Source organism: Photinus pyralis, unplaced genomic scaffold (genome assembly GCF_008802855.1).
Source record: "Photinus pyralis isolate 1611_PpyrPB1 unplaced genomic scaffold, Ppyr1.3 Ppyr1.4_LG1, whole genome shotgun sequence".
NCBI classification, from domain to species: Eukaryota; Metazoa; Arthropoda; class Insecta; order Coleoptera; family Lampyridae; genus Photinus; species Photinus pyralis.
This window is the reverse complement of record NW_022170249.1, coordinates 70,624,252-70,638,485: the sequence shown is the minus strand read 5'-3', so window position 1 is coordinate 70,638,485 and position 14,234 is coordinate 70,624,252. Positions and strand designations below refer to the sequence as shown.

The 14,234-nt window shown below is 35.6% G+C and overlaps 2 protein-coding genes across 13 annotated transcripts in view; both read right to left on the bottom strand.

Moving 5' to 3' along the window:
• LOC116168646 (regulator of G-protein signaling loco) overlaps positions 1-3,604 on the bottom strand; it is a 32,716-nt gene extending 29,112 nt beyond the window's left edge. The window contains exon 1 of the mRNA XM_031484585.1: positions 2,644-3,604. Within this exon, the coding sequence (XP_031340445.1) occupies positions 2,644-3,488 (845 nt within the window). The 5' untranslated portion in view covers positions 3,489-3,604. The remainder of the gene's footprint in view (positions 1-2,643) is intronic.
• A 3,598-nt stretch (positions 3,605-7,202) lies between these two features.
• Positions 7,203-14,234, bottom strand: part of LOC116172282 (sodium/potassium-transporting ATPase subunit alpha) — a 104,813-nt gene continuing 97,781 nt past the window's right edge. For 9 of the 12 annotated variants that reach the window (XM_031489512.1, XM_031489536.1, XM_031489486.1 and 6 more), the window contains 3 exons: positions 10,686-10,860; positions 8,451-8,683; positions 7,203-8,401 (listed from right to left, as the gene is read on the bottom strand). In XM_031489512.1, coding sequence (XP_031345372.1) covers positions 8,281-8,401; positions 8,451-8,683; positions 10,686-10,860 — 529 coding nt within the window. In that variant the 3' untranslated portion in view covers positions 7,203-8,280. Of the gene's footprint in view, positions 8,402-8,450; positions 8,684-10,685; positions 10,861-12,341; positions 12,437-12,821; positions 12,933-14,234 lie in introns of all 12 variants that reach the window. The other 3 variants (XM_031489553.1, XM_031489478.1, XM_031489496.1) reach the window with 3 other exon arrangements.

Sequence of the window (14,234 nt, the reverse complement as noted above, 5' to 3'; positions counted from 1 at the left end):
TCTCTGGTATTCATATGGAAGTCTCTGGTATTCATTGGTAGTCTCTGGTATTTATATGGTAGTCTCTGGTATTCATGGGTTGTCTCTTGTAGACACTGGTAGTCCTATGGTAGTCTGTGGTAGTCTTTCGCAACTGGTAGTCTTTCGTACAACATTTTGCTCATGTATTACCCCCTCGTTGAATTCCAAGACCATGTTGAAGTTGTATCAGAGAATCAGAGTATTTAATTATTTGATGTTTAATTTTATTTAAATAATTGTTTTGTTAATTTTGAGTTGGTATTTGAAAATTTAAATTATGAGGATTGCGTAAAAAATAAGGATCCCACATTTTATTCAGGTATAAGCCATTTTATATTTGAACTGAAAAATACAGCATTGGAAAGCTTGATCTTTTACCTATTTTTCAACATAATCTACGCATTTTTGTTAACAAGTAATCCACTTTATGGAAACCCACTTAAAAAAAGTCCGCCGCCAGTCCATTGAAGCATTTGATGATCGCTTCTTGCAACTCTTCGCCCATCACGAAGCGTTGGGCACTCAAGTAGGTGCTCCTTTAATTTTGGGAACAAGTGGAAATCACTCAGTGTGAGATCAGTGCTGTAAGGGGCATGCTGCAACAGATCCCACCCAAATTTCTCGACGAAGTGCGTGATTTGTCCAAAAAGCACTGTACAAATTTCGCACGTGGCGGTGACGGCAGTGGGAGGTTCTATCGTACCGAACGCGGCAGCGAGCTTACCAGGGCGTACGTGTACTAGATTTATTCAGTTAGGAATTATTTGCGTATTGGTAAAAATTTATCTCATGTTTTTCTCCGGTCATTGGGATAAGAATATTATCGCTGAGTAGGCTCTTCTTTCGAAGACGCAGTATTCTATTAAGAAAGGAAGAACGGAAGTGGTTCTAAATAAACGAGTCGGGCGTTAAAGGTGGCTTTTTTGACGGTGGACGTTTGAAACGTAGTGGTTTGTTTTGGTGTATTGCCGTATTAGAGCGTATGTCAAAAGGCAGGGGATCTTGTTTAATTATAAAGTTGTGTAGAAGGAAGTTAGAGTGTTTAAAGAATCTCCTTTACATCGTGATAAATACGTATTTTCTGAGGTATTTTCTCGTTTATGAAAAAGTTTAGTGAGAGTGCTGTGGTTATCCAGCGCTGAAGCCTTTCTTTAAAGTCTTTAAGTTATCACTGATAACTTATCAGTTAAAGGGAGCTATTCCACCATTACGTGCCTACACTATAATTGTAACTACGAAGTGAATGTCGTCTACTAAAATCGAATTTTAAGGGAAGTCAAAGAAGTGAGCTTCCAAAGCATCAACAGTTTGGTTTTTTATGTGTCAGTGCGCCTGTTTGTTCAAAAGCATAATTTTGACCGGATGATAAGGATTTTTTAACTTAAGGTAATTAAAACTTTTATTTAAATTTAATTTGTTTAATCGATCGCTTGTTGCGTGTTGTGTTATCTGGTTTAAACAAGCCCAAATTACAACCTAGATAAGAGTGTTCATGTTAAATTTTTCTCTTCTGTACCTGGAATGATATCAGGTGATAATTAAAAATATGAATTTTTAGAGGTGGTTAAGGTTGCCGAATTTCTCAAATTAGTAAAATTTACGTCAACTGATAACCTCGCTGATAACTATGTATTTTTCTGATTAGAAAAAAATAAGGAAGTTAATGGTGCAAAAGGTATATACGTACCTAGGTACGTTCCATTTGAAAAAAAACAAACTTTGGTGCTGTACCTATATTAAAAACTAAGCAGCCTATGGAAAATATAAAAATAGCCCCTCGACTAGCTCCTTACCTACTAAGAGACTATTTTTACGTAAGTAACTTTTATTCCTTCTACTTTTTTGATATTCCCAGAAATAACTACGTTATAAAGCAAAAACTGTTTACTGCATTTTTGGACTTTTACGCTGCTGCCATGTTCGCGCAAGTTACGTCAAAATTGACATCGTCAATCTAGGCAGGTTTGAAAAGTATCTACGAGAGGCGCAAACCGCATCACTCTATCTCTTTTAGTTCTCAAAATATACCCAAAAAACATCAAAAGCAAGCAATTAGGAACACCCTATACACCTAGTTGCGTAAGGAACTCGGTAAGGAACAAACCGAGGAACAAACAAAAGAAAGAAGTTTTGCTCAGAATTGGATTCTTGAGATCTGCAGCTGAACCATCACCAAAAATTGTGCTGATCAAACCCATTTTGAGTGTGACCATAATCCAATATGTTCATTAATCAGAAAGACTTCTATTTTCTTTCCCCTGCCTGTCTATCTATTCTATATGTGAATGAATAAAACTTTGCGTCTAGATGCCATTGTCATACTTACTTACCTGCCTCAATTGTTCCATCATAAATAATAAAGCTTTAGCATATGATAGTTATCAAACTATTGTTTATGCTGCTCGTATTTGAAACTTAAATATTACATTCTTCTGCCTTTAATACACACATTTTCCTCTCATTGCAATGTGATTACAAATCGAATAACAAAATACGCCATCTGGGTACCCTCTAAGGTACTAACTAACTTAAATAACCAGACGCATGTTTAAGCATCAGCGAGAAGTATAGTGTTAGATTTTTTGTTAATGTAAATAGTTTTCTGGTTATGAAGATACTTACCGTGCTTGTGTATTATCGACAGTTCGATTATCACACGTGGCACTTGTAACTAATCCGAAGTACCTCAGGTCTTTATCAATTGACGAACTGATATAAACAACTCGTGTCGTAGGGTAAATGGCTAATATTTGGTTCGAGGCGTTTTTTAAAGTTAAGCAGGTGGGTAAAACTGTCATTAACACACTTGTTGGAGTCCGTTTCTCTTGCCTCAATTTTCGTATACAACTACAGACCGTTTGTAAACGCGCATTTGGAAGAAGTTGCTTTGGCATTTCGATCGTACCTAAATAACCGACGAGCGCTTTGTATTCGATAGGACCACCTTCATTTTCAACTAGGGCACACTTTTGCAAAGGAACTTCTTCACTCTTGCCTGTCTTGCTTATGATATTCTGCATCCGCATGACTTTCTTTATTGGACTATTAAAACCTAAACGATCGTTAGCACTGCCACTAGCCTCATGCTTGTACTGCCGTTGAGTACGTGGTCGATGCATGTGTTTCGGTTTTCGATTGCTCACCATCCTTCCCAAATCGATGTCCTCGTCGCTACTATCCGAATAGTAGTTTTCGGCTATTGTCATTTTAATCGGTCCGATACTGTTTCCGATCAGATTGACGACGGAATCGTGCGTGCTCTTCGAGACGGACATACCATTAACGGATATTAAAAAGTCACCAGCGCGAAGTCCCGCTTGATCCGCAGGCGAATTCGAAACAATACAAGACAAAATACAAGGCTGTTGACCAGAAATGGTAAAGCCAAAGCCATTGGGTCCCCGCAGCACTTCCACCGTTCGAATTCCGTAATTCGGACGCTTTTTTCGTCTTCGACTCGGATGCATTTTGATTTAAATGTTTATTGCACTAATTTCGCATAAATGCGCTATAAACACCAACATACGTCACTAAAACGTTTATTGTTGCACTTTTTAAATGGCCGTTGCAACCAACAGTACGAAAAAGTGCGTAAGGTATGCACTTAATGGCGCCATCTACTACAAAATATTCTCACTACACATGTTAATGAAAGCGGTTTTGAAATTTGATTACGCAGGCGCCCTACTTTAATCAAACGCTTGGAATTTATACCTTTGGGGGTTTATTACATTCTACATGTTAATTAAGATTAGAAATTGTATATGAACTACAGGAAGAGTAGATACATACACTAATAGATTTACTATAAGCTTTCCTTGTTCACTTGCCAACCTACAAATATTGAATTCTAACGGGCGATCAAAAAAGGATTGATGTCGAGTCGCCTTTGGAAACTCAAGTTAAACATGATTTTAACAGTAGGCCTATTTTTACCTAGGACGGAGCCTAGGACCTTGCTGAAAGTGGAGTCCCTCACTACGTTTTTTCAAGCTAATCTTACCTATGAAATTAAGTTTGATTTTAAACGCATTTTTCGACCCTAACGTTTTTTGTCATGTCGCTGGCCATATGAAATTAGAAATTAATATTCCGTGCCATTATGTATTCTTTATTCATTGCATTATATTACTGCAGAAAGAAATAATTTGGCAAAACAACCTCCCAGTGAGATTCAAATTTGCATTATTCATCATTCATTCATATATTGTCTTGCTTACTTTTTGGGTACCTAGGTAGTTTAGTAAAGAACGCCGTAGAATGCACATCCACAATATGCAGAAAGGGCAGGTTCATTACTGCTTATTTCATCTTGCTCGTCACGCTGACAAGATGCTATATACGTACTGAAACGAAACTACTCGTTTTCCGCCTTGAAGTTGAAGATAGAAGATAAAAGGTTTAATTTCTCGAGTTGTGTTTCTGCCGGTGTTACCGTAAACAAAAGCTGTAATTAATTCGAAGTTTGCAATCGTTTCCTTTAAGATATTTCGATTATCTTGTTGCGGCCAAAAGCTCTTGCCATCTAGGAATAGAGGGTTAATTAATAATTTAGAATTTGTTGGTCTCCTATGTTAATTTAAAAATGAGCATTAAAGCTGCAAGACCATGCAGGTTTAAGGCAGTATCAGTTTGATAAGAGACCTGCTGGCCTCACCTGAGAAATTGCAAGAGACAATAGGCGACAACAATCGCGGCTGTCACTTGCCAATACATGTGGAAATGTGATGCGCATGCGGCGGACACCATCCGAAACTCTGCAGAATTTTTTTGAAAAAAAAATAGGCCAAATAAACGTTTTATTACATTTACTATAAAAATAAGAAGATAGCGTAAGATTTTCGGAAAATACCTATTCACTTTTTCTGCCCAAATTATAAACAATATAAAAAGTCCAAAATAAACGGCCCCAATCGAATTATAGTCGTGGTCAAATGGCGTTTGCGGTTCAAATGAGAATTCGTGGTGGCTTCAGTTGAGCGGCAAATTAAATTTACCCAATGGTGGTGGCGTTACCTATACTTACGAGTATTATGTTTTTCCCGCTACTAGTAGAAATTTCAGCCAATGGTAGCTGAAAAACATGTATGCGACACTTGGCGCAGCTTTGTACGATGAAAAAAAATAAATTTTTCATCCCCCTGAAAGAAAGGATTTTTTTTCGAAAATCGTGCAATCTCGGAAATAGACCCAAGAAAATTGTCTCCTCTTTTTATCATAAAACAAGCTATGATTCCTCCAAATTTCAAACCTTTACGACTTTTTTCGCAAAAATAGGAATAGAAAACGGAAAAAAGTTTTTCCAGTTTTTCTCGGAAAATTTGAGGATACGTAAAAATAGTACCTACAGATGCAACAGTTGTTCATTTTTTTATTCTGTATAACTTTTAAATTGGACATTTTCGTCTAAAGTTAATAGTATTGTCACAAATAGCACAACGCCACTTTCAACCCCAGGGTTTTCACCTGCGGAAAAATTCGGCCGTTTCAATTGTTTTTCCCCAATCCCTAATCACTCCACTTGCATGAAAAACCAGGTTCGGATCAAGAACTAATTTTTTTGGAAAGCTTTAGAGCTAATTAGCCTAGAACCTAGACTGTTATGCTTGAGTAATTTATTTTATTTATTCAATCAATTTGAATTGCAAACAGGATAAACAGCAACTACATAATTGAAAAAAAATATCAATAGTAAATGTGATATTCCACAAGCATAATCAAAAATATAGTTCTCTAAAATTTTCCACATTTTATACAGCCAATATGCAAGAAAATTAAATGTGACAACCACGCAAATTTTTAAACCGCTATAGTAGTATAGTCACAGACAACATATACTAGTAAAGTTGATCCGGGCGCACATTGCCCTTGACTGCACATGCGCCAATTTCTCAGTCATTTGTTTGCCGATGAAAACAGGTCTGTTTTTCAGAAACAGGTCTGCTCAGTGCTGTTCAACAGAATCAGGTTCGTTAAATTAACCTATTTGTGATAAACAGACCTGTTTCATCGACAAACAGAACCAAATCCAATTACCTTGAACTTGACGCATGCGCAGAACTCAAGATCATAGCGCGCCCAGATCGGCCTCACTATACTACTCGGTGTTCTATAAATAATTCTGTAAATTTTCATTACACAGCAATATTTAACGGGGCTACCTCTGGCTACCTCTACGCGAGGGCCCACTTTTTGAATCCTAGCGAGCGAGTTCTTATCGCCTACACGCGTTTGTACCATACCGGGGTTTCTCTTACTATGGGCAAAGAGTAGGGTAGATACTCTTTGCTATGGGTACCTTTTGTCAAAAGTTTGCATTGCGTGTTGCCTACATCCATAGTAACACGAGTAAAAGGGTGCTTAATCGGTGATAATAGCATAGAAAATTGGACGTTTTATGTGTAGTAATAGTATAGTATTTACCCGTAAATGTGTACTATATAGTTGCGTTAAGTTAAATTTGACAAAACAGTAAATCGACTTTAGACTGTTTAGTAATGAAATCCAACATTGAATTGGTTTAATTTATGAATTGCAACATACAATAGGCGCTGTTTACGCCATAACTTTCAATCGGATGTAGGGAATCCATTTGCGAGTGTATATGCTAGTGGATATGTCGAAGTTACTCCTCAATCCCTAAAATGTGAACTAGACTAGGAGTTTCTTATTATCTAAACTTTTCTTGACCGGTGGTTGGGCAATATACGACTTTCACTTACACTAATTAAAAATAAACAATAGCATTGACTATGGGGGAGATTTTGCTTTAAGTGATGTTGATTTCTAAAAATTTGACATCAAATTCAATTCCGGTGATGCCGTCCGACGCACTATTCCAAAGTAGATGCGTTGAACTTAATCTCCCAAGTTTGTCAAATTGAGTTGAAGCATTGTATCCGATCGCATTTCAACCCTCCGTTTATGTTGATCGAATAGAACTAGTTGCCCCTTCATAGATTAATGCACATATAAGAAATAGAGAACAGTCAGAAATAATATTGTAAAAGTATTATAAATTAAGTCTTAAATATCTCCTTTCAGCCAAACTATTAACACACATTGAAATACCAAAAAATATGTAGTTTAATTTTTTTTCAATTTTGATTTAACAGATTTTTTACTACAAAAAATTTTTCTTAAAACTTCAGCAATTTTAAAAAAAAAAAAAAACGCATATGCTATCATCCATTTTATTAAAACCCAAATTTATACAGCTTCATTATATACTAAACATGAATGTGAAAAACCAAGCAAACAAATTGAGTGATCACTTAAAAATATTTACAATAACAATATTGTGGTCAACTTGGTCTCAGACCAATGCACGATGGTTCGGGATATAAGAAAATAGTGTTCTACAAAAGCATACCTCTGAAAGTGTGACATAGACATACAACAAACCAAATAGAAAGGACCCCCCCCCCACCTCACGTTCTTCTTATTATTATTGTTACCCACGTCAGCGCCATCGCATGCACAGTAATATAGTATGAAACTATATACAAAAAATAATGTAATAATGAAATGTTAAATAATAATAACAGTGATTAGAAATGTGTATTTGAGCACGACCTGTATTACACTTAACACGATATAACAACACAGTTACAACTCTAGCTAACCTAAGTGTTGAAGCCTAAATAATACTACATATCTTTCATTCACATTGACACTATCTAAAGAGGCAGAGAGCCCGGGCGGCCGCAAGCGCAACAATGAACAGTGCGACGTCCGGTCGGGCTCGTAACAACGGACTGAACAGACTGACAGCACTAAGGCAACTGTTTTCAACTGGAATGTATGAAAACACTATTGCGACCACTAGACAGTGTGTTGCTTGAGATTCAGACTGTCCCAAGGGTAATTAAATTATGGCTAATTTATGCAGGTAACCATGTACTGTCGTGGATAAATGAAGAGATTCTTCAACAATGGAACAACATGTATACAAACGAAAGCCAATACATGGTTGCGTGCATTTTGATACTTATATTAAAACTGCGTAAGCAGCAAATTTACTAGAATTAGCAACAGGATTTATACAATGTATCGATAGAGAATGATATCGTTTTTAACTTTAGATTGTGCCTTATTGTATCATATATGCTTAAAGAACGTAGTAAAGCAGCCAAATACGCAGCGTAGTGCGCACGATTTTGATGGAACGAAATCTTTTCCTATCGAAATAATAACTAATGTGAACTGCGCCGTGACCACGTAGTGGCCAATGAATGGCAGTGCGCACCCATTCACATTTTAATAGTATGTTTCTTGTTCTAACCATCCACCAGGATTGCGTCGCAAATAAAATCTTCGAATCTCATCATAGACGAATATAGCGAGAGAGAAGGGAAGTGCAGGTAACCACCATAAAAATCTATAATACCCATTAGTAACGAATTTAATAATTAACAAAATGTACTTACTTGAGAGGGAACATCCTCAATCCCTTGTCCATTCCTGGAGTGTAGGAAAGAAATGCGGCTAAAGCGGTCTCAAATACCAAACCAAAGTTTAATGCCCAGTTACGCATGCCCTGATGTAGGATTGAATTTCGTCTGGTTTTGCAGATGATTAAATCGGCCCATTGTACAATGACAATCGATACAAAGAAGGCAGTGTGACATGTGTATTCTAATGTTTTTCTGTCTTTGTATGTCTGTAATAAAAGAATTATAAAATGTCGTTTTGATTATACTAATAAAAAAATATAAGACAAAACGGAGATACTACAAACTGAAATTCTCAACAAAAAGCGTTTCATTACCCTTCATTTATCAATTAAGAGGAGAGAGTGAACATAAAATTACAGTCCTGGAAATTAAAAACATTGATGCAATTGGGTGAAGTACATCAGACAACGTCTCCTGCATTTCGTGAGAATATTCTCATTTAAACGACATTGTAACATATAGGATTACGAGATCCTACTACTGTGCATGACAAATAAGCCACCCTAATCTCATTTTTTAAAATAGAACAACCCGTATATTTTAATTTCAAAGGATACCTCTTTTTAAACATATAACACACCATGGACAATAATTAAAAAAGATTCAAATGATCCATAATGAAATAAAAAAACGTTCAAATGATCCAAAGAAAGTTTTGAATTTTTTTGTATTTTTGAATTTTATTGTGTAATATTTTTAGATTAAAATCTACAGGGTATTCCATTTAAACAATGAGATCAGATTCAATAATTTTTTTACCTGACTCTGGAACTGGCAGATTATTCCACATTATAAAGAAACTTTTTTTGTGTCTCGTTTATTGAAATTCTCTTATTGCATTTCCACCATTGAATACGGTCACCTCAATATGTCTTTTATTTAGCGATAGTCGAAAAAATGGTAAAATTTAATTTTGTATGCAATATCACAATCTATCTGAAGGCATATAGAGATTTCCCGTATCACTTCCGGTTACACAGGAATTCGGTGCAACTTTTGCATTTCAAATGCAATGCCTATGTTTAATTAAGATAATAATAAATTTACTATATGACATCATAGCATATACATATTGTTGATATCCAAAAAAATTAAGAAATTTGTAATTCAATATTTAGAAAACATATGAAATCAAGTATGCCATGTGCTGTCAGGATGGCTATTTACCTACTTGAACGATTCAAAAAATCAGCGTCATAGTTGGCAATGAAAGAATTGTGAACATACCATGTAACTGACAATTCGCTTAATTAGACATTTGAATTTTCAACTCGAAATAAATTCTTCTGACAAGTGGATTAAGGTTTACAGCCTACAGACTACTTGATTAAAATATAAAAACCGTTGATATACCTGGTATCTTATTTTCAATCTTATGCTATGATAGCTTGTTGAAAACAGAATTTAAAAACCTATCAAATAATCTAAAAATCCAATATGGCGCCTATTTAACTTTAGGAAGTTGGTAAATGTTCCTCAAAGGCAGCCATCTTGAATTTTTTTTAACATCAATTAAGCGTATCAAAGACAATAACTTTTATATAAAATTTTTTTTATATCTCTTATACTTTCGATGTTATAAGACATTCAAGGAAATGACCAATTTTAGTTTTTTTGAATTTACGTCGAATCTATTCGACATTTTGAATTTCCACAAGGAAATTTTAAATAAGCATCTAAAACTGCAAAACATTGTCCATTTAACCAATTCTCTATCTTTAATAATAAGAAAGTTACCCATGCAATCCCACCCGATCTGGGACACACTGTATAGTAAATAGAGAAACAGTGTTGTTGCGAATAATTGGTCCCAATTGAATCTTGCGCAGACCGTACGCGAGTGTGCGTACTAACGGGATGGAGATATAGTGACGAATCAACAAAGTAGCTGCGAGCAAAGCAAATCAACTGATTCGCTTTTCATGCCACGCGCATGTGTCACAGCCCGGCCGTTGAAATTATATAAGTATGTGGCCACTGTACTTGGGGTTATTTTTCACCGCGCAGGTCCTATGTACTGCTCCTTCCTTTACTATATGTAACTCTGTGATCACCAACTGTGACGCTGAATTTTTGAATTGGTCTTTACAATGCTATTAGTGACAATAGGTGTACTATCTAAAGGCCACTAGGCAAATTTCAAATATGGTAGTACTTTTAAAACCCAATACTTATTAGTTAATAAAAAAAGATACAATCTGTACTTACCCATTCTTGGCCATAGGAATCCGTAAGATCATTAACAGCCTTTGAATCCCACTGTTTTCTGATGCCAAACAGTTCCGGAGGTAGAAATCCATTTTCAGCCATAATGACAAAGTAGGCGAAGAAGCCGGCCGCCGCTTGAATCATACCAATTTGTCCGTATGCCATTGAGATCAACCTATACATATAAGGAAGCTTCTGTCAGAATGGAATTTAATTTCAATATTGACTACAATTGTTCTGAACTTCACAAGTAAACAATTTTCTAGTTAAGAGAGAATATGGCGAATTAGATGTAAGAGTAGATTGAAATTTAAATTTCATCAATACTGGCTACTGAAAGCAATAAGCTATAAAAATAAAGCATATACACCCCCTTCATTACATTATGTGCAGCTAAGGAATTTATTTCAGCATTTGTGCTGGCAAAGATTTAAAATGATAGAGAATGCAAACGAAATGAAATAATAACAAAGCAATAAAGGCATAGGTAACAATAAATTTATTTCCCGAGCAATTGTTACATCCTTTAAAAACGGAGTTCAGAACAATTGTTTATACTTACAACGTTTATGTTAGTCATTCCACCCATGCGTTAATATTACATAAATACTACATGCAAAAATACACATGCGTAAAACAGATTCACAGTAAATACACACCTTACAATATGTCAAAGCGCAGTGTAAACGATAGCGTTTGCATATCAAGTTTGGTAATAAACACTATCATATACAACAAGCCAACATTGCACTAATTTGACATATCATAATACACGTTGTAACACCAAAAGCACATCACTTCTGCTGGGGGGCCTTGGACGTTTAGGGTTAATAATTATTAGCTTGTTATTAGAAAAAAAATAAATGAAATATGCAACAAGCAAACAAACAATGAAAGATTTTTCCTAAGATTTCCACAAAGACTGACAAAGTTGAGTTCTTGAGATACTTTAGAATTTGGAAAAATGCATTACGCTAAAGCTGTTAAAGTGATCTGTTAGCAATTTCGAGGCTCATAACATGACATATACCTTTAGAGGTTATTAAAAAAAAAATTCCAGAGAATTATTTGTCAAAAAATATTAATCTAATTTTCTTACGTAAAAACGCTCCAGCTAGCCTGGAGTGATAGATGCAAACGAAAAAAAAAGACTACTCTAGATTCCAGGCTTCAGGCAGCAGCTTTCTTGTGCGACAACATAATAAGAGCTGCAAGAAAAGGTCAACGAAACTGCAGTGTGGCTAGTGCTGCTACTGTGCACTACTATATCACACCAAACTACACCTCGGTTAAACAATTTACAATTTTCAACCGAAAGGTCAATACTAAATAAAGCGAGTAACTTTTTTTCAGAATGTCATTAACTGTAAGCAATAAATTTCATGTCAATTTCTGAAAAATGTTATTAAAGCAAAATGAACACCTGATTGGTAAAAAAAGAAAAACAACGGCGCATTATTTTAAAATATCCAATTTACTTAACATACGATAGTTGTAGTTTAAAATAATGCTGATCGGTAAAATAAAAATATAAAAACACACAGTATAATCGAAAACAAACACAATAAAAATACACCATGTGAATGTGATACCAATACGCCGAGGTAAAAAGTAGTGTGGTGCGATAGCCGTCACGACACCACTGCAGTGACCCACCTGCGGTTAACCAGGTTGTCCCTATAGGGGTCGCGCGGCTGGCGTTTCATAATGTCGGACTCCGGGGCCTCATAAGCCAGAGAAATAGCAGGCACCTATACAGTGGCCGCGCCAATACATACAGTTAGTTGTGAAAATTACATGCATCAATTAAAGTAACCTGTTAAATAGAAAGTAGTGTGTGAGGGTTAGGAGAAGTAGGCATTGATAAGCTGGAGCGTAAATGAATGATAGTGAGAGGACATTAAGTCATTTACTTACCTCAAATTCAATACGTTTACACATAAATACTTAAGACTGAATAGATTGAGAGAAAACGAGTCTTTATGTGTAAACATCTGAAGATAATGAAAAAATAAGCCATAGTGCAAAATGATTAATGCAGGATTGGGAGAGCAGAAGTACGCGTATGGCTGACCAACGGGCACATCACCTGATTTGGTTCAACCTAAACATCCGATCCACCAACAAAAGATAAACACAAGACATGGCATACCTTTCGTTGACTAGTTTATCTGTGAATGGATTTCTAGGACGTCGCTTCATGATATCTGACTCTGCCTCCTCGTATGCCAGGGATATGGCGGGGACCTGAGCGCGGCCAAACAAACACACATCAAAACAAAACATGACGGGATTATGAGGAGTTGCTGTAAGGGAATAACACTTACATGCCGGCACTGCTTTTGACTCTCGTGTGCCCAACTTGGTTACAAAAAAAAAGAGAGAAGGGAGGTGTGCATGACCTTCAAATTCATTCATTGCCAGGAAAAGGGTGAATGGACAGTGATTAGGAATCACGTTTCACTGCAAGCGTTGTTTTTCAATTTAGCGATGAATCATAATTTGGTGCAGCTGCATTGTGCGAACCATGCCATAGTATTGGTGCACAGAATATTTTTTCATTCACTGTTTACATGAAGATAAACAATGTGTTATCGGTGTTAAAGATGCATTGCTTTACCCTAAATTGTTCAAGTGTCTCAGTTCAATTCTAATGGCATCTAAATATGTTGCAGATAGTGAATTGCAAATAGTGAAAGAAATAACAACAATCTTGAGTTAGAATTTTTAAAAAGTTAACCGCTTTTTAGTAGAAAGTGATTCTTTTCAAATAAACTAAAAAGGAATACAAAGTACAGTGTACTCTATAGTACAATAGTGATCATCTTTCGAATAGGGTAATCTCGACAAAAAGTAAAAGCTAAGAAACTTAAAAGTGTTTGTACAAACTTGTTCCCCTTCGATCACACTGTAGAGACAAAATGACCAAACCCCCATTGCTACTAAATCCTTATGTTTGTCTAAAAGTGTATTTACATGAGACACGAATCATTGAAAATGTTTAATGCAACTGCATTTGTGGTAAGCACACACCTCCCTCAGTATTATCTGCTACAAAAGGATAGTAACTAGTCAGAACAGCTATATAACTAAGTCACAGGCAGTGCTAAGCAAGGTCACTACGCTTCCGCGTGATTGGAAATGATAAGGATAGTGTAAGTGTAAATATGTCATTCTATTAATCTAGTAACTAATTTTAGCTTCAAAGTTGGTCTATAAATTTAAGTCAAATTCGCTACTCTAATTAATAAATATAATGCAAATAAAATTCGTTGAAACAATTTTGTACTCAAACCAATAAATGCAGTTATTTATTAATCCGATTAGAGACAAGACCTACATAAGATGTTAATTAGCCAAAGTTCAAACAAAACATTCATAAATTTACCTAGTTAATATCCAAATTCTACTCAAAAAAAGTTAGTGGTTAATTTGATACTTCATTAAGTATTAATACTAATCATCCCAGTATTATTCCACCGCAACGCATAAACAAACCCCACATGTTAACATATTAGTACCCAAAAGTTAAAATTTTAAAAAAAGAAA